The 20864-nt window shown below is 39.6% G+C and overlaps 8 protein-coding genes across 8 annotated transcripts; 1 reads left to right on the forward strand and 7 right to left on the reverse strand.

The window, feature by feature from the left end:
- Positions 1–638: 638 nt before the first annotated feature.
- LOC18614522 (ankyrin repeat-containing protein BDA1-like) lies at positions 639–2470 on the reverse strand. The gene is made up of 2 exons (XM_018121612.2): positions 1863–2470; positions 639–1592 (listed from the first exon to the last, which is right to left on the reverse strand). The coding sequence occupies exons 1-2, from the start codon at positions 2433–2435 to the stop codon at positions 819–821; spliced, it is 1347 nt and encodes a 448-aa protein (XP_017977101.2). The 5' UTR covers positions 2436–2470; the 3' UTR covers positions 639–818.
- Positions 2471–4249: 1779 nt separating this feature from the next.
- Positions 4250–5028, reverse strand: LOC18614523 (uncharacterized). Its single transcript, XM_018121596.2, has one exon. It carries the CDS (start codon positions 4885–4887, stop codon positions 4408–4410), a length of 480 nt encoding a protein of 159 aa, XP_017977085.2. The 5' UTR covers positions 4888–5028; the 3' UTR covers positions 4250–4407.
- A 58-nt stretch (positions 5029–5086) lies between these two features.
- On the reverse strand, positions 5087–6070 carry LOC108662270 (uncharacterized). The gene has a single exon (XM_018121604.2). It carries the CDS (start codon positions 5918–5920, stop codon positions 5447–5449), a length of 474 nt encoding a protein of 157 aa, XP_017977093.2. The 5' UTR covers positions 5921–6070; the 3' UTR covers positions 5087–5446.
- A 327-nt stretch (positions 6071–6397) lies between these two features.
- LOC18614513 (ankyrin repeat-containing protein BDA1-like) lies at positions 6398–10436 on the reverse strand. Its single transcript, XM_088802853.1, has 2 exons — positions 9815–10436; positions 6398–7481 (listed from the first exon to the last, which is right to left on the reverse strand). The coding sequence occupies exons 1-2, from the start codon at positions 10391–10393 to the stop codon at positions 6729–6731; spliced, it is 1332 nt and encodes a 443-aa protein (XP_088658979.1). The 5' UTR covers positions 10394–10436; the 3' UTR covers positions 6398–6728.
- A 773-nt stretch (positions 10437–11209) lies between these two features.
- LOC18614514 (ankyrin repeat-containing protein ITN1-like) lies at positions 11210–12073 on the reverse strand. The gene has a single exon (XM_088802964.1). It carries the CDS (start codon positions 12071–12073, stop codon positions 11285–11287), a length of 789 nt encoding a protein of 262 aa, XP_088659090.1. The 3' UTR covers positions 11210–11284.
- A 538-nt stretch (positions 12074–12611) lies between these two features.
- Positions 12612–13235, reverse strand: LOC18614524 (uncharacterized). The gene has a single exon (XM_007052315.3). The coding sequence runs from the start codon at positions 13233–13235 to the stop codon at positions 12612–12614; it is 624 nt and encodes a 207-aa protein (XP_007052377.3).
- A 738-nt stretch (positions 13236–13973) lies between these two features.
- On the forward strand, positions 13974–16732 carry LOC18614526 (Alcohol dehydrogenase transcription factor Myb/SANT-like family protein). Its single transcript, XM_007052317.3, has 2 exons — positions 13974–16072; positions 16449–16732. Exon 1 carries the CDS (start codon positions 14913–14915, stop codon positions 16041–16043), a length of 1131 nt encoding a protein of 376 aa, XP_007052379.1. The 5' UTR covers positions 13974–14912; the 3' UTR covers positions 16044–16072; positions 16449–16732.
- A 674-nt stretch (positions 16733–17406) lies between these two features.
- On the reverse strand, positions 17407–20505 carry LOC18614527 (uncharacterized). The gene is made up of 5 exons (XM_007052318.3): positions 19745–20505; positions 19313–19411; positions 18947–18991; positions 18210–18347; positions 17407–18039 (listed from the first exon to the last, which is right to left on the reverse strand). Exons 1-5 carry the CDS (start codon positions 20129–20131, stop codon positions 17707–17709), a joined length of 1002 nt encoding a protein of 333 aa, XP_007052380.3. The 5' UTR covers positions 20132–20505; the 3' UTR covers positions 17407–17706.
- Positions 20506–20864: the final 359 nt, after the last annotated feature.

Raw genomic sequence — 20864 nt, forward strand, 5'->3', positions numbered from 1 at the left:
GATGATGAGCTGAGCCCTTGTTTTCACAAGAAGAGCTGTGTTGTCCGACTTTGAATTACGTATTTGAGCTTATGTCAGCCATGAGTTTTCTTGCGAGAGCTTGATCTTATGTCAGCCTTGCATGATGGTATTCTTCATCTTATGTCTTTTCCTTGCTGTCCAGGTTGTCATTTATTTAGCTTAATGATTTTTTTTAATAATATAGTTCATTTTGGCTCTCAGAAGATGTCCTCGATTATGTTCTGCTTTTGGAAAAAAGAAATTAAATCTGTTGTCATTTACTACCATAGGCATATTTTAATCTATTATATTAGCCTTTATTTGGGTTTAAAATGTGTTATTATCATTATTTGTTCAATTAAATTTAGTATTATTATATGTTAAACTGTTTTTGTTAGAATACAAGATTGAAAAATTGAAAATATTAAAAAAAATACAAATATCATGTAAGTATCAATCATATAATTAATAAAATACAGATTTTTTAAATAAGACTGATCATTTTATTCATAATTGAAGATGATATAAATATTTATTTAAATTTGTTATCCTAAACAGATCAATTGCAAACTCCAATCAATATTATTTCAACCACAATATCAATCGAAATCAATAACTCAAATAATTCTAGTAACGGAATACAGAAAATTCATATAGGGAAGAACAACATTTGAATAAAAACCAAATAAATTTCAAAGTTTAAAAAATAAATAACACGTTATTATGATAACAATCACCAGAGAAGTAAAATTCTATGGTGCTGAATGGATTCATGGTACAAAGAGAAGGCACATTCTGAATTCGATGTCCGTTCGTCTCTAATGCTTTCTCCTTGTATCTGGACCAACTCTCCATTTCTTGAACAACCACATAATAAAGCGTGCAAACTCCGCAAGAAATAGTATTCCCATCACAATGACCGTTATATATATTTCAGTCATTTTCGTTGGACCTATATAGCTTATAGCGACGACGTAAGTACCAATCATCGAAAACATAGCCAGCCGCAAGCCTGCCCTGAGAGGGAATCCACTGGTGAGGAGAAAGATCATGGCAACTGATGCAATGAAACCAATTGTGTTAAAAACGATTAACACAGAAAAGATTGGAGGGTCGTCACTCATGACAGCCTCTCCAGGCTCCATGGTTCTCTTCTGAACGGTGCTGGCGGTCGGAAGGTTTTTATTATCTGGGTCTGACCAAAAACCACTTGGAGGGCTCAGAATTGCTTGGTATGTGATCGTTGCTATCAGGACTGCCACTACCATTAGTGCATTTTGAGTGTCAGTTGATGATTCCGTAACCTCTTTCATCAGTTCCTTCCATTGGTTCCATGAAGAAGGAGATAGCAATTTTTGCTTCTTGTTAAAGTTTTCTGCTTCGGTTTGAACATGTGCAGGGCCTGTTGTGATATCTCGGGCTTTCACAGCTCCAGCTTGCTGAAATATCTGATGAATCTGAATATCATAACAATCACCTCCACTTTGGAGCAGAAGATCTAGGACATCCTTTGGCGTAAAGCCGCTTGAGTTAATGGCATTTACGTTAACCCTAGAAACAACTGCTTCTTGACCAATTAACAGACCTATAATCTGCAAACAAGTATAAATATTCATAATTTACAACTTCTGGAACGAATACCAACAACGCAATCAGTACAATCTGAATTTTTAGAGTAGCCAAGGAATTAAACAGAATTTAATTAGAATACCATGCTTTGGACTCCACCATGGGCAAAACCAGGATTTAGAAGCGCATCTGCTTGGACTTATACTTCGAATATAATAGATTGAAAAAGATGAAAAACAAATAAATAAGAAAAGATTAAGTAATTAACTAGAAGGAAGAACTGCAAAACTTGCCTCATGTTGTCTGTTGAAGGTTGCCTGATGTAATATGGTGTTCCCATCCTTGTCTTTCCAATTCAAAATTTCCATCATATCTAACCTCCTCATCTCCTCGATCAGTACCCTTGCAGCCTCAATCTGGTTACTCTTCACAGCCAAATGAAGGGCAGTTTCGCCAAAAGCAGTCGGTTCTTTAACAGACTCGGGGCAAGCCCCGACCAGTTCCTTAACAACATCAACTCTTCCTTTCAAAGCCGCGCAATGAAGTGGAACCTTACCATCTTTTCCCTTCAAAAGACATATGTCATATCCAACTCTCATAAGCTCTCTTATAATTTCAATGTGCCCTTTTGCCGAAGCGACATGCATGGGGCTAAAACCATTTTCATTTAGCTCCCTTGCGAATGCTGGCTTTCTGCTCACAATTGCTTTGGTGATTTCTGTTTGTCCTGCCAGTGTTGATATGTGTAGAGGATTATCGACAGAGTTTAAGGCAACTCGATCAAGCAGAAATGGATCTTCCCCGAGTAATGAGTGAAATGCAGAAATATGTCCAGAACGAGATGCTTCGAACAATCTTGGTTCCATTTCTACTTGATCTTGTTGCCCTTACCAATGTGACAAAATGTAGTGTGAGCTTTGAGTTTTCTTGGGACATGTTATAGTATATTTAAGGTGATAGAATTCGTCACAGGGAATGGAATTTGATCCTATGTGCATATATTCTGGCAAGCAACGCAAGCAAAAGACAAAAGTACTATCTGCTTTTTCCTATTAATTTACCTTTGAAACCTGGAAAGCGGCATAGAAGGTAACTTAGAAGATCTGAAAGATTTGAATGGTCTAAATTCTCCACACTTCACCAAAAGATGGAACAATAACTTAAGATTTTCTTGAGAAAGAATAGAAGCCATGAGGTCTCTTTGGGAGGCTTCAAATTATCTCAGCATTGCAGGATGGCTTTTCCTTTGGAAGCCAAGCCAGGGTTAGTTTTGATTCCATTGTATGAAGCGGCGTCGCTTTCCCTGCCCTCCAGATTCATTGCTTTAGTTGAAGGAATTTCTTTTCACAATATACTTCATTTTGATGCCAAAAGATGTCCGTGATTATGCTTTTCTTTTGCTTAGCAAAAACATACTATGATTTGCTTTTGAACAGAGAAATGAAATCTGCTGTGATTTTACTATAACCATATGTCCTTTTTAATCTATTATATTAGCCTTTATTCGAGTTTAAATCGTACTCTTGTCTTTATTTCTGCAATTCCATGTTACTCCTTTTTGGTTCATTAGAAGGATCATTTCATTCCGACCATATTTGATGAATAGATGTTCTAATATTCAATTCATTCATTTATAAAAAAAAAAAATTATTCTTCAAAGCCTTTAATTTTTAAAATTTTTGAATAATTCAAATATTAACTATTTCACACGGATTACCATTCTTTTTACGAAATTGTGAGTAATTAATGTTTCACATTTTCAATCTCTATTACAAATAAAAAAAACTTAATTATAGTAGTGGTAGTATTAATTGTTAATGTGACTTGCATTATTAGAGAAAATCAAATAGAAAAAAATTGACAAGTAAAAAAAAATACTACCATATTAACTAATGATCTTGGTTCACATTCACACTCTTTTTTTATAATTTATGTATCACGATTTTACATGAGAGTCATAAATTTCATATCATTATATATTAGAATGAGATTAAATATTTACACTATCTTGAACTTGTAATTTACACGTTGATGTAGATAAATAGTTATTTTAATATTTAATTCATTCTTTTATCAAAACAATTATTGTTGGAAGTCTTTATTCTTTAAACTTTTTAAAATAATTAAAATATTAATTATTTCACACGAAGAAAGATTCTTTTTACAAAATAGTGATTAATTAATGCTTCATAATTTTTTTAGAATCAAATAATGCTCCATATTTATGATCTCTATTACAAATAAAACTAAATTATAGTAGTAGTAGTAGTAGTAGTATTGCTTATGTGTATTGCATTATTAGAAACACTCGGAACAAAAAAAAATTGAAAATTAAAAGAAAACACTGACATATTAACTAATGATTTTGATTTAGGTTCACATTTTCACTTTGCACATTTTTGTTGTTTCAAAGCAGGGGAAAGTAATTTAATAATTTTGAGTGGAATTACTGATAATAAAGTACACCACAAACAGTGGTGGGTTTTCTCTGCTAAGAGAAATTAATTAATCGGACCAATTCTCCACTTTCCCAAAAGTCAGCCAAGGACAACAAAGATTGATTGGCAGTAGTAGCAAGTGGGGAATAGTAAACTCAAGCAAGACCATTGACTTGAGAAACTTAGCCAGCCACAAGCTGTAGGCTGTAAGAAGATGAAACAGATGTTTTCAAGACAGTCGATAAATCTCGAAAATATAATAAAATTCAGTTGTTAATTGCATTTTGAACTAACAAAATCAATTCACTAAGTCTCTCATAGGTTACACTTAGATATTTGTTGATAACTAGTAAGCCTGAAGGTGATTCGGGTCCCCGCCAGGGAAAACACCGGTGATCTTTCACCCATTTCTGAATACTATGTTGAAGAGCTGAATCAAAAACCGTATTGCAAAAGGCACAGCAGCTGCAGCCATGATGTACCGAAACCTCACGGATTCATGGGGAGTGACAGCGAAAACTGCAGAACCGTAAGTCACCATCATCGAAATTGTGGCAACGATGACTTCGAGATGGAAAGGGAACCTGTAGGTGAGAGAGATGATGACAAGTATCGAGGCGGAAAGAGCCAGAGTGTTTGCAATTAAGAAAACATAGTAGGCTGGTGCCTGAGATGCATAAATAGCTCTGCCTGCAACATGTCCATGCTCGCTATCTTGCCACACCCCACCAGGAGGGCTGACCCCAGCTTGGAAGGTCACGGCAGCTATGAGGGTTGCAACTATTAACATGACGTTCCGGAGATCGCTAGGCTTGTCTCTGCCTTCGTCGTACTGGAAATGTTTGTACCAGCTCTTGCCTGTGCTTAGACGGCTAACCATTTTCTTAATCAATGAAAACGATACTGAATTCTACCTCTTCAATTAATATATAAAGGAACCAAAACGTTGGAATTGAATGAGTCAGTCAACATGGAGATGAAGCTTTTCCACACGGTATACTAGTTTGGAACCAAAAAACAAGCAAATGAAATAAAATAATGAAAAGGACGAGACCGGTTCCCCTCAGGATAAGTTTGGATTTGATGAGCACGAATTCAAACCTCTACTCTTTAAATTAACTAACGAACATGACAGGGACTCATTTCACAATTGACAGCCCACGAAATATCAAGGTGCTTTCGTTTGTTTGGTGGCAAATATTAGAGTAATTAAAGTCTACACATGATGATTCCCCTTATCAAAAAATCTTGGCAGATCTTCCAAGTTATCAAAGGGAAAAGAAGGAAATGGAGCAGAAGGGAATACAAATTTTGGAAAAATGATCAAGGAAATGTTCCCAAGCATGTTACAATTATTCATTTCACGTTGGGTGTAACCCATATTTCCACAGGCATGTGGTTGATGGCGAGCAAGCTTGATACAGTCGTTCCTCCATCGCCTATTCCTTCCTAAACTTATTGAACATCTGAATCAAACACCGAATTGCAAAAGGGACTGCAGCTGCAGCCATGACATAACGAAACTTCACGAACTCACGCGGAGTAACAGCAAAAACCGCGGAAGCATAAGTCACGATCATAGAGATCGTGGCAACGATGACTTCGAGATGGAAGGGGAACCTGTAGGTGAGAGAGATGATGACAAGTACTGAGGCGGAAAGAGCGAGGGTGTTCGAGATCAAGAAAACGTAGAAGGGTACTGTTTGAGATGCATAAATGGCTCTGCCTGCATAATGTCCATTGCCATTATCTTGCCATACCCCACCGGGAGGATTGACCCCAGCTTGGAAGGTCACGGCCGCTATGAGGGTGGCAACTATCAGGAGAATATTTCGGACGTCGCTTGGCGAGTCTCTGCCTTCATCATATTGGAAATGTTTGAACCAGCTCTTGCCTGTGCTTCTAAGAGCCATGCTTTTATGCAATCAAACTGAAGAATACTGGAATTTGCTCGTATAAATAGAAACCCCAAGAGTTGGAATTGAATGAGTTTTCAGTCAATACGGCCGTCTTTGTTTACAGCCCAAGAAACAATCAAAATAGCAAGATAAATTTTCTAAGACAAGTTGGGGTTTGATTAGTCTGAACTCTGAATCCAAGCTATAAATCTCTAAAAAATTTACAACGATACGTGGCGTCAACTGGTCATGGATTTGGTAGCCAAGAACTATCAAGGTACTTTCATGGGTCATGACTATTTCCCAGCAGTAGGACAGATTCTTTTTAACCTTTTGAAGATACTAAAAAATTGTTTTGCTCAATTCTTGATGTTCATGCCGTGATAAATTCTGCTTTAAGAAACATGGAAAACTTACTAAAAGAAATCAAACAGGATGTTTCGCTTGGGATGAGAATTTTCTAGGAAACCAACAGGAAAACGGAGAGAAACGTAGACAAGTTTATCACTGTTCTTTGCTTTTCAATTTTCTGGGGTACCGCCAAAGAATAATCAACCTATATTGACCTTCTTTAAATCATTACACTTTATCTTTTTATATTATCCATTCTCTTATGCTTTTTTTTTTTTTGAAAATTAGAATCATTTCATTATTAGAACAGGGTAACCCTTTACAAAAAAACAGAGTATTGTGACTAATGCTTAATTGTGTATACATTTCAAGATATAGAAGTTTTCTTTATTTTAGAACAAACTATAACAATTGGCATATCTTGAAGAGGGTTTTCATAATTTTCCCAAAAAATTGTGGCCGAGACCTCGGATCAACCCCCAATTGCTAGGAAAGACCAACTTGTTGGAGGTCCTCTCCACCAATTCCAAGCCTTGTTCACCCAAGTTGGAAGCCACCGTAAAGCGAATGGTAAAACAAAGGCGACCGTGAGAAGAACAAAGGCAACACCATCTTTTTCTGTCATACCGTAAATTGAAAATCCATAGCTAAACATCATGGAAAGCATTGAAATGAGAAGCTCCCGTTGGAAGGGAAATCCCCCTGTGAGATATATAATGATGCTGAGTGATGCAGTGATGCCAAAGGAGTTCCAAAACAGAAACAGATAAGATGTTGCCTGAGTGCCTAATAATGCAGAGGCAGCTACTAACGCAGATGTTACTGCCGGTCCAGCCCTTGTCACGTTACCAGATGCTGGATTTGATTGTGAGTCATATTCTAGCAAGCCGGATGGAGGGTTCAGACCCGCCTGGAAAGTGACCGAGGCAATCAATGCAGCCACCACCAGCAGTACATTTCGAGTGTCGCTTGGTGAATCTCTTTCCAGCTGAAACTTGAAATATTTGAACCAATCCTTTAATGGCTCTTCTGCAAGGTCATGCCAGGATTGTTTCCTTTTTGCAATTACCGTGTCATTTTGAAGGATTTTCCTCATTTGGATATCGTTGGGTTCTTCCATGACTATATCTAGTATATCCATTGCTGTCAGACCCTTTGAGTTTGGGGCATTCACTTCTAGCATTCCATTGAAAACATTGTTCTTACCAATAAGCAATTCAAGACTCTACAACATGTATAATTTTATCAGTGTAGACACCTAACTAAAAAAAAAAATTAAATTAAATTAAATAAAATAAATAATAAATAAAAAAAAAATTTGGGAATGGCTGGGCGTACATCCCATCCCCCACCCACTACGCGGGATGGGGATTCTGGCCACCAACTCCAGGGGTGCCAGAACCCCCTCGCCGGGTTGTCCAATTTTTTGGACAACCCGGCTCTTTAAAAACCCTGCGACCTACAAAAACAAGGGAGATCCGGAGACAACCAGCAGTTAGCCACAGAAAAAGAAAAACACAAAAAAGAAACAAAAAAAGAAAAACAAGGAGAGGGGGGTGAGATCTGAGAGGAGAGAGGTCGACAGAAGGGTGAGATCTGGGAGGAGAGAGGCCGACGGAAGGGTGAGATCTGAGAGGAGAGAGGCCGACGGAAGGGTGAGATCTGAGAGGAGAGAGAGAGAGGCCGACGAAAGAGAGGGATCGTCCGACAGGAGGCGAAGAGATCCGTCGGGAGAGAGAGAAGAGAAAGAGAAGCCGACGGGAAGAGAGGGGAGGACGCAGGCGCCGGCAAAGAAGGGAGATTTTTTTAGAGAGAAGGGAGAAGGTGCAGCTAGAGAGAGAAACTGAAAGGCTGAAAATGAGAGGAAAGGACAAAAACGAGATTTATATACCTGAGTTTAGGGCTTAAAACGGCATCGTTTCGGCAGAGGGAAGAATTCCAAAGGACGACGCCAAAACGACGTCGTTTGAGGGAGTCCCCAGAGCCCCAAAACGGTGCGTTCAGGAGAGGGCCAAGCGGACCAAGGAAGCGGGCCAGGCAGATCTCCGCGCAGCCCAGACAACTTGGGCCATCCTTCCGGCCCAAGCAAGGTGAGGCCTTACCCATTTCTTGTGAATTTGGGCCTATCTATTTTATTTTAATTGTTTGTTTAGCTTTAATAAAGATATGTAAATAATAAAAAATATTAATATTATAAATATATTTGAAGGCTTGCAAAAAATAAAATAAATAATAATAATAATAGTAATTCATGATGCAAATATATATATATATATTATATTTTTTAGATAAAAAAATAAAAAATATAAAATATAAAAATGTAAAAAGAAAAAAATAAAAAAAATAATGATAATAACAAAATGAAAAATAAATAAATAATAATAATAAATAATATAATTGGAACAAATATTTGAGTATTACCACCAAAAAGGAGGTAAAGAGTTGCCTCTTTCCGGTGGATATTTTCGGGTGCGAAGTTAGAGACAGATTTTCACCTAAGTGTCGGGATAAATCTGAACTCTAGATTTCAAAACCCATTAAGTCAAATAGTCATTGTTAGAAAACAATATATGTAGAAAAATTTTGTTAATTCAAATAAATATTACTAAATAAAGTTAATCTAATCGTTTAAAAATTAATTAATTATTTAGATAAGCTTTGTAATCAAGTAAAAAAATTGACCAACAAACATGGATTTAAATAACCAAAAAATAAAGTATATATATAAATAAAAAAATAACAAATAATAAATAATCAAAATTTTTTAAACAATCAATAAACGCGTGCATATAGATGTCATCATTTTATACTGTCATTGCATGCCACTCTTATTTTGCAAATGGCGCGGGAATCCCGATGATGGGATTTCCCTGAGGAGCTTGTAGAGACGAGTTCTTCCAAGGATATCTCTAGGTGAGGAGAATTTCGAGACTTCACCAAAGCGTTGGGATGGTCTTCGAATAATTTTCCAATAAAAGATTACCGACTCCATCATTTAAAATAAACAAGTCACGACATCATTCTACGCTTGCATCATATGCATACGTAAAACCAAGTGAAAAACTCAGTCTGGCAATTCAATAAAAATTTAATTAATAAAAATAGGGATTAAACTAAGAAAATGCTATATTAAGATAACTTAAGATTAAATGGTACCGTTCGTAGAACGGGCGTCACGGAGGTGCTAACCCTTCTCCGTGCGTAACCGCACTCCCGAACCCATCTCTAAAAAACGTGGACCAGTTCTTGTTCTTTCGACGGACCTAAAATTAATTTAGGACTTCGTCGATTAAGAATCGGGTTAATAGGTGACCAATCACACCTAGATAAAAAAGATTGGTGGCGACTCCTAACAGATTTTAATTTTCGCCCGCGTCTGGTGGACGGGTTCCCGGACTCGCACGTCACGACAATCAGTCAATGCCAACTGTTTTGGTAGAAAAGAAAATTTGCCCAAGAAAAATAATAAGATACTAGATCAGAAACAGATGGAAATTGTTGCAGAAACAGAATCATAAGAGGATAATAGATTAGCTAAAACTGCGAATTGTTACTTACACTGTATTGTCTTCGAGCAGCTGCCAGATGCAAGACAGAGTTCCCATCACGATCCCTAAAATTTATGACCGTTTTCTCTTTCAGATTTTCCAGCCAGTTGACCAAGACGCTGAAAGCAGGGAATTGGTTGTTTTTCACAGCAAGGTGAAGTGCAGTCTCCCCATAGCTGGTCACATCTGTTATACATCTCGGACAAGTCGAAATCAATTCATTTATGATCTCAACTCTTCCCTTTGCAGCAGCATAATGAAGGGCTGTTCTTTGATCCTGGCCTGGCAGACGACAAATCTGGAATTCAGTCTTTAAAAGCTGTCTTACAATATCTATATGCCCTGTAACAACTGCTATATCCAAAGGCCGGTAACCATCCTTGCTCATTTCTGCTGCAAATTCTGGTTTATGTTTCATAATCTGATGCACAAAATCAAGCTGACCAGCCTTAACCGCAACATGTAAAGGTGTCTCTGTGGAACACGACAGGGCAACATCAGTTAGAATCAATGGATTTTTCACAAGCAAATCGTATAGCACCTCAATATTTCCTGTCCGAGCAGCTTCAAACAATCTCTCGTTATCCATTTGAGAATTTGTGAAAAAAATTGTAGAACCTTATCTTGTGGTGTTAGAAATTATTCAAAGTATTTGCCAGGAAATCTGAAGCTGCTTTATAGGAAAACTCCAACCTGTTTCTTAGAGACCACGAAAGAGGAGGAGTTGGTCTACTGTCTACAAATATTATACAAATTTTTTGGTACAACCGTCTTCTTCGACTACTTAATTTATTTCAAGTTTTCTGACTACAGAATCAAGCGTTGAACTTTTTTTTTTTTTTTGGGATTTCTTACCATATGTCGCAGTTTTATTATTCAAGGGATGCATTAGTTAGGAATTACGGATAAATTAGTTGATGACTTGATTAATATGATGAGTCCTTCGTTTTGCTTTCATGAAATAACCATTCTTTGTCCTTTACAATTTTTTCTCGTGTACTACTGAAACCTGCAGATAAGGCAAGAAACTAATTAGACTATTGGGAATTCAAGCCTTTTGTTACCAGGTGGTGAATTTCTACCTGATCCGGAAATATTTAGCTCCACTGACTTGACCCCTTCTGCTAAATTCTCTACATTGATCTACAGAAATTAACTGCTTGTAGCAGCTATTGATCCCAGCATTGGCCCTACTCACCAAAAAGTCCAACGCATGACCAGTCAAAATACACTGATTTCTCAGATATCTCAAGATTTGCCTTCTTTCTTTGTTTCTTTTTAAATTAACGGGATACAGAAAACAACAGAAACAATTAAATGAATGGATGTGCACTTATTTGATAAATAAACCAAAATAAACTTGTAAGTTTTTACAAATGAAGAACAAGTTATTATGTTGGCAAGATTCAATTACCAGAGGAATGAAATTCTAAACTACTCAATTGATTCATGATACAAGAGAAGCACATTCTAAACTCTATTACCATCGCCTTGTATCTGGAACAACTCCCCATTTCTTCAGCAACCACATGGTAAACCTTGCCAACTCCGCAAGAAATAGAATTCCCATCAAAATGACCACTATGTATATTTCTCTCATTTTGGTTGGACCCATATAGATTACAGCTATCACGTAAGTACCAGTCATTGAAAGTATGGCCAGCCGCAAGCCTGCCCTGAGAGGGAAGCCACTGGTAAGGAGAGAGATCATGCCGAGTGATGCAAAGAAACCAATTGCATTGAAAACAGTGAACACAGCAAAGATTTCAGGGTCACTAGCCATGACAGCCTCTCCAGGCATCGTGGCTCTCTTCTGAACGGTGATGGTCTGAGATTTTCCTTTCTCTGCTGACCAAAAACCACTTGGAGGGCTCAGAATCGCTTGGTATGTGACCGTTGCTATCAGGACTGCCACAACCATTAGTGCATTTTGAGTTTCAGTTGATGATTCCGTAACCTCTTTCATCAGTTCCTTCCATAGGTTCCATGTACAAGAAGATTGCGATATTTGCGTGTTGATAAAGCTTTCTGCTCCGGTTTGGACATTAGCCGGTTCTGTTGTGAGTTCTCGGGCTTTCACAGCTCCAGCTTTCTGAAACATCTGATAAATCTGAATATCATAACAATCACCTCCACTTTGGAGCAAAACATCTAGGACATCCTTTGGTGTAATTCCGCTTGAGTTAATGACGTTTACGTTCATCCCAGAAACAACTCCTTCGTGACCAATTAACAGACCTATAATCTGCAAACGAGTATATATATTCATAATTTACAACTTCAGGAGAGAATACCAATAGCACAATCAGTAAAATCTATTCATTATTAGAATTTTACAGTAGCCAAGGAATAAACAGAATGTAATTAGAATAACGTGTGTTGGACTCCACCATGATTTAGTAGCACATCTGCTTCAACTTATACTTGACATCTTTCCACAATAGGAATGTGGTCGAAGAAATGTTGGTATTTATTAGATTCCCAATTAAATAATGATCTGCATATTGTTCATTAACACCTAGTTTGTCCTTTTCTTCAGCTTCAAACAAATGGTTTCCCTTGGGAGAGTGCTTAAGGCACTCAGCCAGTATCTATGTGCTCTCATCTTTGCTTAACTATGCAGCTTGTAACATTATCTGACAGGCCAATGCCATCTTTATTAAAGGCATTCAGGATTCATTAACAGTCTGATTTCACATGGTGCAGACTTGGCTTTTGAACAGATAGGAGACACCAAGAACAAATGAACGAACATAGTAAATCGAAAAGAAGAGGAATGAATAAATAAGAATAGATGAAGTAAATAACTAGCAGGAAATTGAGCAAAAAAAGAAAATAGCAGGAAGAACTGCACTTGCCTCGTGTTGTCTGTTGAAGGTTGCCTGATGTAATATGGTGTTCCCATCCTTGTCTTTCCAATTCAAAATTTCCATCATATCTAACCTTCGCATCTCCTCGATCAAAACCCTTGCAGCCTCAATCTGGTTACTCTTCACAGCCAAATGAAGGGCAGTTTCTCCGAAAGCAGTCAGTTCTTTAACAGACTCGGGGCAAGCCCAGACCAGTTCCTTAACAACATCAACTCTGCCTTTCAAAGCCGCGCAATGAAGTGGAACCTTACCATCTTTTCCCTTCAAAAGACATATATCATATCCAACTCTCATGAGCTCTCTTATTATTTCGATGTGCCCATTAGCTGAAGCAACATGCATGGGGCTAAAACCATTCTCATTTAGCTCCCTAGCGAAGGCTGGCTTTCTGCTCACAATTTGCTTCGTGATTTCTGTTTGTCCTGCCAATACCGATATGTGTAGAGGGTTGTCGACAGAGTTTAAGCCAACTCGATCAAGCAGAAACGGATCTTCCTGGAGTAACGAGAGAAATGCAGATATATCCCCAGAACGAGATGCTTCGAACAATCTTGGTTCCATTTCTACTTGATCTTGTTGCCCTTACCAAAACGAAGTATTAGCTCTTAGTTTTTGTTGGGAACATGTTATAGTACATTTCAGATGACAGATTTCGTAATCCTGAAGCTTTCCATGGGAAAACGTGGACTGTTGCCCAGTGAACTGGGAATGGAATTTTGATGACATCGGCATTCTTGCATGCAATGCAAGCAAGAAACAAAGCATTGTCCCCATGCTGTGATCTGTTTTTATTACTATTAATTTACTTTTGAGACCTGCAAAGCAGCCTAAAAGAAATTTAAAAGAAATTCTGAAAAACAAAGAGTGAGTACAAGCGTGGGTCAAAATTCTCCTCTCCCCTTACTGAAAGATGAAAGAACAACCCTTGGTTTTTACGAGGAAGAGTGTAAGAAGCCAAGGACATTAAGGCAGATGTTAAGAAACTGCTGGTTGGGCTGTTTTAAGGCAGGCAGGCTCGAGGCCCTGCTCCAATCCTGCAAATATATGGTCAACCCAGTGTCCAGCACTCATTGGGCCATATCCCCCCATCAAACAAAGTAAAGAGTAAGTAAGACTTTGGTTCGGAAATGGAGTGTTTTTTTTTTTTGTCCCTTTGGTTTTGTTAATTTATCTTACAAAAAGTTATTACAGATCATGCTAAGCCCGCACCAATAATGGGACTGCCAAGGACCAAGAAGAAAAAATGTCTGAGAGGAGTTCTAAGCCAATCTTACATTATCCACCCACGTGACTCTGTGAGCAGGAAATCCATTCAATCACCTCCTCCAACCAAGGGCTGCTTTCACAGCATTGCTTTCTTTTCTGGCCTCTCTCCCTCTTTGCCCTTCTCTCTCACTCTCTCTGCCCAACCAATAAATACGGAAAAAGAGAATTCCCACTAATGGTAATACCAGCTAATACCTAACATCCACCACCCCTAAGCCGTCCAAGTCAAAACAGAAAACCACCACCAAAGACAGCCTCTAAAAATAGAAAAAAAAAATGGCCATGGGAAAAAACCAATCACCTCCCCAACCAGACCCAAAGTCAAGGCTCAGAACCGCACCCCGAGCCCCACCCTGCGCGGTGGGGTTACCCCTAATGCCCACAAAAGAACACGATAAGCATGAATTTTGAGCCAATGGTAGATTAGATCGAAATGGGTGCCATTTAAGTCAGAAGGAAAAACCCGAAAAAGAGAAAGAGAGGTGGACCTCTTTGTCATATAGGCTGGTGCGCAACTTATCACCCCCCACCCCCGCGGCGCACGTTAGCCCCCCCACTCACGCACACCTAAGCGGTGGCCTCATCCATCTAGATCTCAAAATCAGCCGCACACCCCTCCCACCCCCCACCCACTCCCCCCCTTTTAGCCCCCCTCCCCACCCCGTACAACAACCAATCAATATGCCACCAAACCCCACTTTCTCCTCCTCCTCCTCTCCTCCACACCCAACGTTATCTGAATCTCCCACTCCGCAATTATTCCCCTCCTCCTCCTCCTCCTCCTCCCCCTCCCCCTCCCCCTCCCCCTCTTATCTTATTTTCCTTTCCTCTCAGCCCCAAATCCTCTTTGCTAAAGTGCACCGCCTTCCTTATCCATCACCTCACTCTGCTAAATTGCGCCTCCACCACTTTCATCTTTAACCGGCGCGTCCGACATCCTTAAACCTAATCCGAAACCAGAGATATTAGATCATGTCGAACCCATCTTCTCCCTCACCCCAACGGGACCCACCGTCGAATACATCGCCTCCACCACCATCAGAGCTGCCGCTGGCTCTCCCAGCACCGCCAGCAGCCGCGTCCACACCACCGACGGCTGCTACAGTCACACCCAACCCAAGACGGCTTCCACCGCCTTGTTGGTCGCACGATGAAACCGTCGCCTTAATCGACGCGTACCGTGACAAATGGTACACGCTCCGGCGTGGGAACCTCAAGGCGAGCCACTGGCAAGAAGTGGCGGACGCGGTGGCCCGTCGCTGCCCCTTGGCGACGCCTCCTAAAACGGCCGTGCAGTGCCGCCACAAGATGGAGAAGCTCCGGAAGCGGTATCGAACCGAGATCCAGCGGGCTAGATCCATGCCAGTTTCGAGATTTACTTCTTCTTGGGTCCACTTTAAGCGAATGGACGCCATGGAAAAGGGACCCAACGTGAAACCCGATTACAATTCGGATAGCCCAGATGAGGAAAACGATGAAGACGACGAAGATGACCAAGATCACGACTTTTACGAAGATGGGTATAAAAACGGAAGCGTTAATACGAGAAGTGTACAAAAGTTGTACCGGAATGGGATTGGAAACAGCGGTGGAAGCGTCAGCGGTAGTGGCGGCGCTGGTGGTAGTAGCGGTGGGTTTAGGATTAGGATTCCTACTGGAGTTAGTATAGCACAACCAGGGCCAAGATATTACGGGAAACTGGATCAGAAATATGGTGCAAGCCCTAATTCTAACCCTAACCCGAACGCGAATCCTCACCCTAATAAGGGTAATTTTAGTGTTTCGGGGTCCGGGTCGGGTTATGGGACTAGGGTTTTAAGGGGTTTTGAGGAGACACCAGGGAAAACGGCGGCGTCAGGGAAGAGGGAGAGAGATGCGGTGGCGGAGATGGTGACAGCCATAAAGGTATTGGGAGACGGGTTTGTGAGGATGGAGCAGATGAAGATGGAGATGGCAAGGGAAATAGAGACGATGAGGATGGAGATGGAGATGAAGAGAACCGAGATGATATTGGAGTCCCAGCAGAGGATTGTTGAGGCTTTCGCCAAGGCAGTTTCGGAGAGGAAGAAGAAGCCCAAAAGAATGCCCTCACCGGAGTCTTGAGACCAATTACTTGCAATAGGGGCAAAAAGGTTGTTCTCTTTGATCTTTTGAATACGGATGTGTAACTTAGTTGGTGGAATGTTTAGCGTTTAGTTCGGTTTTTATGTTTCCTTTTGTTAATTCTTGTGTGATAGGACTACGTGCAACCTGATCTGCTCTAGTTTTTTCCTTTTTTCTTTTCGACTAATGTAGCTTTACTGTCATAACTTTGCAAGTAGTAGTAGAGAAATTTGTAGTGTTGTGATTGTGATCTTTATTTAGGCATAGGAAAACATTGTTGGTTTGGTTTCAGATTGTCTCTTTGTCAGTGCTCTTTTGCGCCTGTGTCTGATGGTGAAAGGATACTTACTTTGTGAAGAATGTGTAGATTGCTATATTTTTATACTGGTTGGTCTTTATAATCAGGTTCATTCATTTGTTTCTGTGCTCGGCCATGAAGAAGAAATCGTGGGCAATTTTGCAGATGGCATGGAAACTTTTACTTTAGGGAGATGGTGTAGGAAGCAGCAAAGGGTATGTGATATAATGTCATTTTGAGATTGTACTAGATGAGAAAAGCCCTGTCTTTCGGGCGCTTGTATGTTTCAGAACAGTAGGAAAGTAGTTTTTCATCAGTTGCCATCAAGGCCTGGCTTTTCCTTTTGTATGCATAATCCATTCAACAGGTTAAGTGGTAGAGTTGAGAGTAATTGTGGAACAGTTTAGTTTTTCTTTATGGCTGATCTCAAAGTTGGTAGAAGACTCAGGCAGATTGCTTTCGGTTATTAGGTTTCAATTTGCAAAGAGAAGCACTGTATTGTCAGTAGTGTTTATCCTAATCAAACAGTCTTTATGATTGTGCCATTTGCGTGAAATGAGGTTAAGAATAAAGGATATTCTTGAACTAGTTTGGCCATAGCAAGTTCCGTTCTGTCTCACTGCATTGCCCACTTGGACTCAAAGCTCTTGCTAACTGTGTTGCATAACTTACTAGATTTAAGTAAATGAAGGGAAATGCTCCCAGCATTCCTTAGATTACTTACATGTCAGTGGCAAGTTTCTGCAGCATAAGTTTGCAGCGTTGCAGTTGCAGGGATCTGTTGCCATCCTATACTGAAAATGGAATAAAAATAAAAAGGAAATGATCTAGGGAATTGAACCCGACGTGAGTCGAACATGCAACCTTCTGATCTGGAGTCAGAAGCGCTACCATTGTGTCACGAGTCTGTCATAAACGGAAGGGATTACATTGATAATGGCTGTCGCCGTCTATCAATGGAACTGAGTGTAATCAACTATTGACATCAAGTATGCTAATCTTTTAAGTTGTGAGGGTAAACAATCTCTAGACCATCCTACTTATTCCACAGAGTAACACAGAAGAAAAGGCAACCATTTTTCCATAGCAAGAACTACATTATCTATGCTTATTTAAGCCCAAATTAGGCTCAAATTGACTATATTTTGTAACTGACTCTTACATATACAAAATTTTGGCGGGTATGTATTGCTATGCATCCTCATATTAAACTATCAAAGCAAACTTGGAGCTCAAATGATCCAAGTAACTGAGTTTGTAAATCATCGTACACCAGAAACTTGAAGTAGGAGATGAAAAACATCCTGCAGAGCTGCACTACAGTCTGCTGCACTTTGATCCAATGAACATATTCAGCATCAGGTCTCAAGCACTTCCCTTCATTCTTAGGAACCGTAAAGGAACAGGTCTTTCCAAGACAGATACATTAATATTGTTCCACACCTCTGGTATTGTTGGAAGCTGCGCTATTTTCTCCACAACTTCCATACCTTCGGGTAGAACATACCCAAACACCGTGTATGCTTTTCTCCACTCCTTGTGGTTAGCTAGACTGATGAAGAACTCTGGGCCAGAGCCAACCCATGCAATCGATCCCCTTCTTACGGTGGGGCAAGCCTCTACTGGAATATCCTTAAATGCAGGCCCATGGGCTTCAAGTGTTCCTTGAATTAGTGCAGATGGGGGGCCAAATGTAGCCTACAATGACAACATTAGCAACACTTTTAACTTGTGACCTTGAAAATGCTGAAAAACAACTAATGCATGGATTATGAATGATTCAATGGTTTAAGAAGCATTAAATAAGATAGACATGCAACAACTTGGTAAAAGTTCGGTTTCCACTAACACATTGAGGAAAGCCTTACATGTTCAATGTGATTTCCTTGAGGATCCCAAGAGTTTCCCCGGCTTTCAGCACGATAAAATTGGCAACCCGCACAATGGTGTAATGCCAACAGCTCAAGAATATAGGCAACAGAATGTGGAGCACAATCAGGCAAAAGCTGGAAATCATAGATCACAACGAAGATGAGAATATGAGCTGTGCATAAGGAAGAAAACCAAATTGAACATGGAGAACAAAAATAAAAGTAATAAACCGTGAAACACAAGACTTATGCCATCTATTGAACATGGGACACGACTGCGAGAAGAAAACTTCAAAAAACAATGGTAACAACACCTATAATGAATGTCACAGTTCATATTCTCACTGCAAAGACAGCAGCAATAGAAGGGAATTTTGGACCAATCTCCCCCGAGCTACACAAGCACATATTTTGTGCAGAAATTCCCAAGTCTGGACCAAATTACATATAATTTTATGATTCGCCCTTCATGAACATAATTGAAAACAGTTAGGCCTAACATCATTCAACTTCCAACCAAGCAGACAAACCTACATTCACCCACTGCTTCTCAACTTGAGGTGACAGCAGACAGACTTGGGTTGGGGTCAAGGTGTGGAACCTGCCCCACATAAAGGAAAACAGATAAGATGATTGTGTGGCAGTACCTATCCAAGTGGTGCTTACATTTAAAAAAAACAGAGAAAATGAGCTAATCATGTCGCGCAATCATACTTTTGAAGTTATGCACTTACTTTAACATGAAGAGCCCCATACTCTGTTTTCAACTTAACAATACCCTACAAAGAAAATGGTGAAGCACATTAGAACTGTAAAACTAGACTGCACATATATCTTACCGTCTTGAAGATTGTCATAACAAAATGGATATTTCAGCATATAATTAGTAAGAAAGCCGAGTAACAAGGGCAACTATAATGTGCATGTTTCTTAGGGATAAATGTAACCATAAGGAAATACATCCCGTATACAATAGCTAAGTTTTTCTATTAATTTCTCCACATCCTCTTCTTTACCAACGAAATAAATCTCATGTGTTTCAAGCACACTTAAGCTCAGAGCTACAATAAGAGCCAAATTTTGAGCAGCAAATAGCATACCTCTCCTTTACCAAAGATTAGGCCAGATGTCCATATAACTTCATCACCTGAGTCTCGCCGATCAGGATCCAAGGTATCCTTTTGTTTCTTCAGCCAACACTGAATGCAAGAAGAGAACATGTCTTAGCAAATTTTATGATCCAGAATAAGGCCATAGAAAGAAGAAAGAAGATTTCTCCTTCTTTAATGACTTAAACCAATGAGGAAAAGATGAATGTAGTGTGTTATGAATTAAATTCAGACTTTTATTCCAAATTTGATATCCTTTTTCACTTTCCTTGTACGATTTTCACAGAATCATCTGAAAGACTGAGATTTGAGTCTATGCATCAAATTTCCAACCAATATTGCATGAAAATTCCCAGATTGCGAAATCCAAAATAGAATTTGATCAAACAGAGGTGAAGATCAGAGCAAGAAAGGTTAGTTTACCTCACCAAATCTAGACCCGCAGGCCTCTCTATTGCCACAAAACACCCAAGAGTCGCACAAACAAGGCCCATCGTCACCTTTACACATCTCCTTGCAAGCGTTACAACACTCGTCTGAAGAATTCACTTTGAATTCCGATCCCCATTTCACTGCATCACCCCACAGCTCTAAATGCTCAATCCCTCTGCAACACCCATTTTCCTCTTCTCTGTCTTCTTCATCGCTCCTCCTCGAACGTTCACTCGAACCAACAGAATTCGTATTGCCACTGCCTTTAAACGCGACGGAGAAACTAAGATAGGCCATGCAACAGGAGACTGCGGCTATGATTAAAAGGACCAAAAGTGTAAAACGACCGAAATCTGAGTCAGCTTGCCTACGACCCATTTGAGCTCGGGAACCGAGTAGACAAACCCAGAAACCGAATCCAACAATTAATCGTCTCTGTGTTGTTAATCCGGGATTAAGGTAGGACTCTGTTCTTTGTTCTCTGTTTTTTCTGATTTTGCAGAGATTGTCATGCTGGAGTAATTATGGAGGCAGAAGCTGTCAGAACAGAACGATTAATTACTTGACACGTTTAACGCTTGTGTTTTTGAGCCTGGGACAGGAAATCCAAGCGAAGTAGAACGATGGAAAATAACCAACACAAACTTCTCCCAACTTCGTTGATTTAACGTTAGTGATTTGCATGGACATAAACAGGAAGCTTGATTCTTGATTGTGGCATTTCCAAGGCTAAAACCAGTCAATCCACCTTAAATTTCTTGGCAACCAATCATGGGCATGCTTTCACTGGTATTCTTTTATAGCAAGCATTAACAACAATGGGTTGGTTCAGTCATTTACTAAAAGAGGTTATTGCTGCTGTTGCACCAATTTTAAGTAGAATTAATGAACGGAAACAAAAAGATTATCCATTTCGTGATCTTGAAGTAAAGCAATACTGGAATTTCTTTTGTTTTAAAGAGGAGACAAATCCTTGATCCATGACTTTAAAAGATTGTTGCAACATCCAAGTAACAATTATTTTTCGACCAAAGTCACTTGTAATTATGCAGTTCGACGGCCTGTCCGAGACCTCAAAGAGTTGGTTACTCACTCAGCCGAGCTGTACTAG

The sequence above is a fragment of the Theobroma cacao genome, chromosome 1 (assembly GCF_053813885.1).
Source record: "Theobroma cacao isolate CCN51 chromosome 1, ASM5381388v1, whole genome shotgun sequence".
In the NCBI taxonomy this organism is placed as follows: domain Eukaryota; kingdom Viridiplantae; phylum Streptophyta; class Magnoliopsida; order Malvales; family Malvaceae; genus Theobroma; species Theobroma cacao.

Excerpts from the sequence above, each read along its gene's own strand:
- LOC18614522 (XM_018121612.2), bottom strand. The coding sequence starts at position 2,435 with ATGGAACCAAGATTGTTCGAAGCATCTCGTTCTGGACATATTTCTGCA. Across the intron at positions 1,593-1,862 it reads CCTTCAACAGACAACATGAG|ATTATAGGTCTGTTAATTGG; the intron begins GCAAGTTTTGCA and ends ACTTGTTTGCAG.
- LOC18614523 (XM_018121596.2), bottom strand. The coding sequence starts at position 4,887 with ATGGTTAGCCGTCTAAGCACAGGCAAGAGCTGGTACAAACATTTCCAG.
- LOC108662270 (XM_018121604.2), bottom strand. The coding sequence starts at position 5,920 with ATGGCTCTTAGAAGCACAGGCAAGAGCTGGTTCAAACATTTCCAATAT.
- LOC18614513 (XM_088802853.1), bottom strand. The coding sequence starts at position 10,393 with ATGGATAACGAGAGATTGTTTGAAGCTGCTCGGACAGGAAATATTGAG. Across the intron at positions 7,482-9,814 it reads CTGCTCGAAGACAATACAGT|AGTCTTGAATTGCTTATTGG; the intron begins GTAAGTAACAAT and ends TACATGTTGTAG.
- LOC18614514 (XM_088802964.1), bottom strand. The coding sequence starts at position 12,073 with ATGAATATATATACTCGTTTGCAGATTATAGGTCTGTTAATTGGTCAC.
- LOC18614524 (XM_007052315.3), bottom strand. The coding sequence starts at position 13,235 with ATGGAACCAAGATTGTTCGAAGCATCTCGTTCTGGGGATATATCTGCA.
- LOC18614526 (XM_007052317.3), top strand. The coding sequence starts at position 14,913 with ATGTCGAACCCATCTTCTCCCTCACCCCAACGGGACCCACCGTCGAAT.
- LOC18614527 (XM_007052318.3), bottom strand. The coding sequence starts at position 20,131 with ATGGGTCGTAGGCAAGCTGACTCAGATTTCGGTCGTTTTACACTTTTG. Across the intron at positions 19,412-19,744 it reads GCGGGTCTAGATTTGGTGAG|TGTTGGCTGAAGAAACAAAA; the intron begins GTAAACTAACCT and ends TCTTGCATTCAG. Across the intron at positions 18,040-18,209 it reads AAGGAAATCACATTGAACAT|GCTACATTTGGCCCCCCATC; the intron begins GTAAGGCTTTCC and ends TTGTCATTGTAG.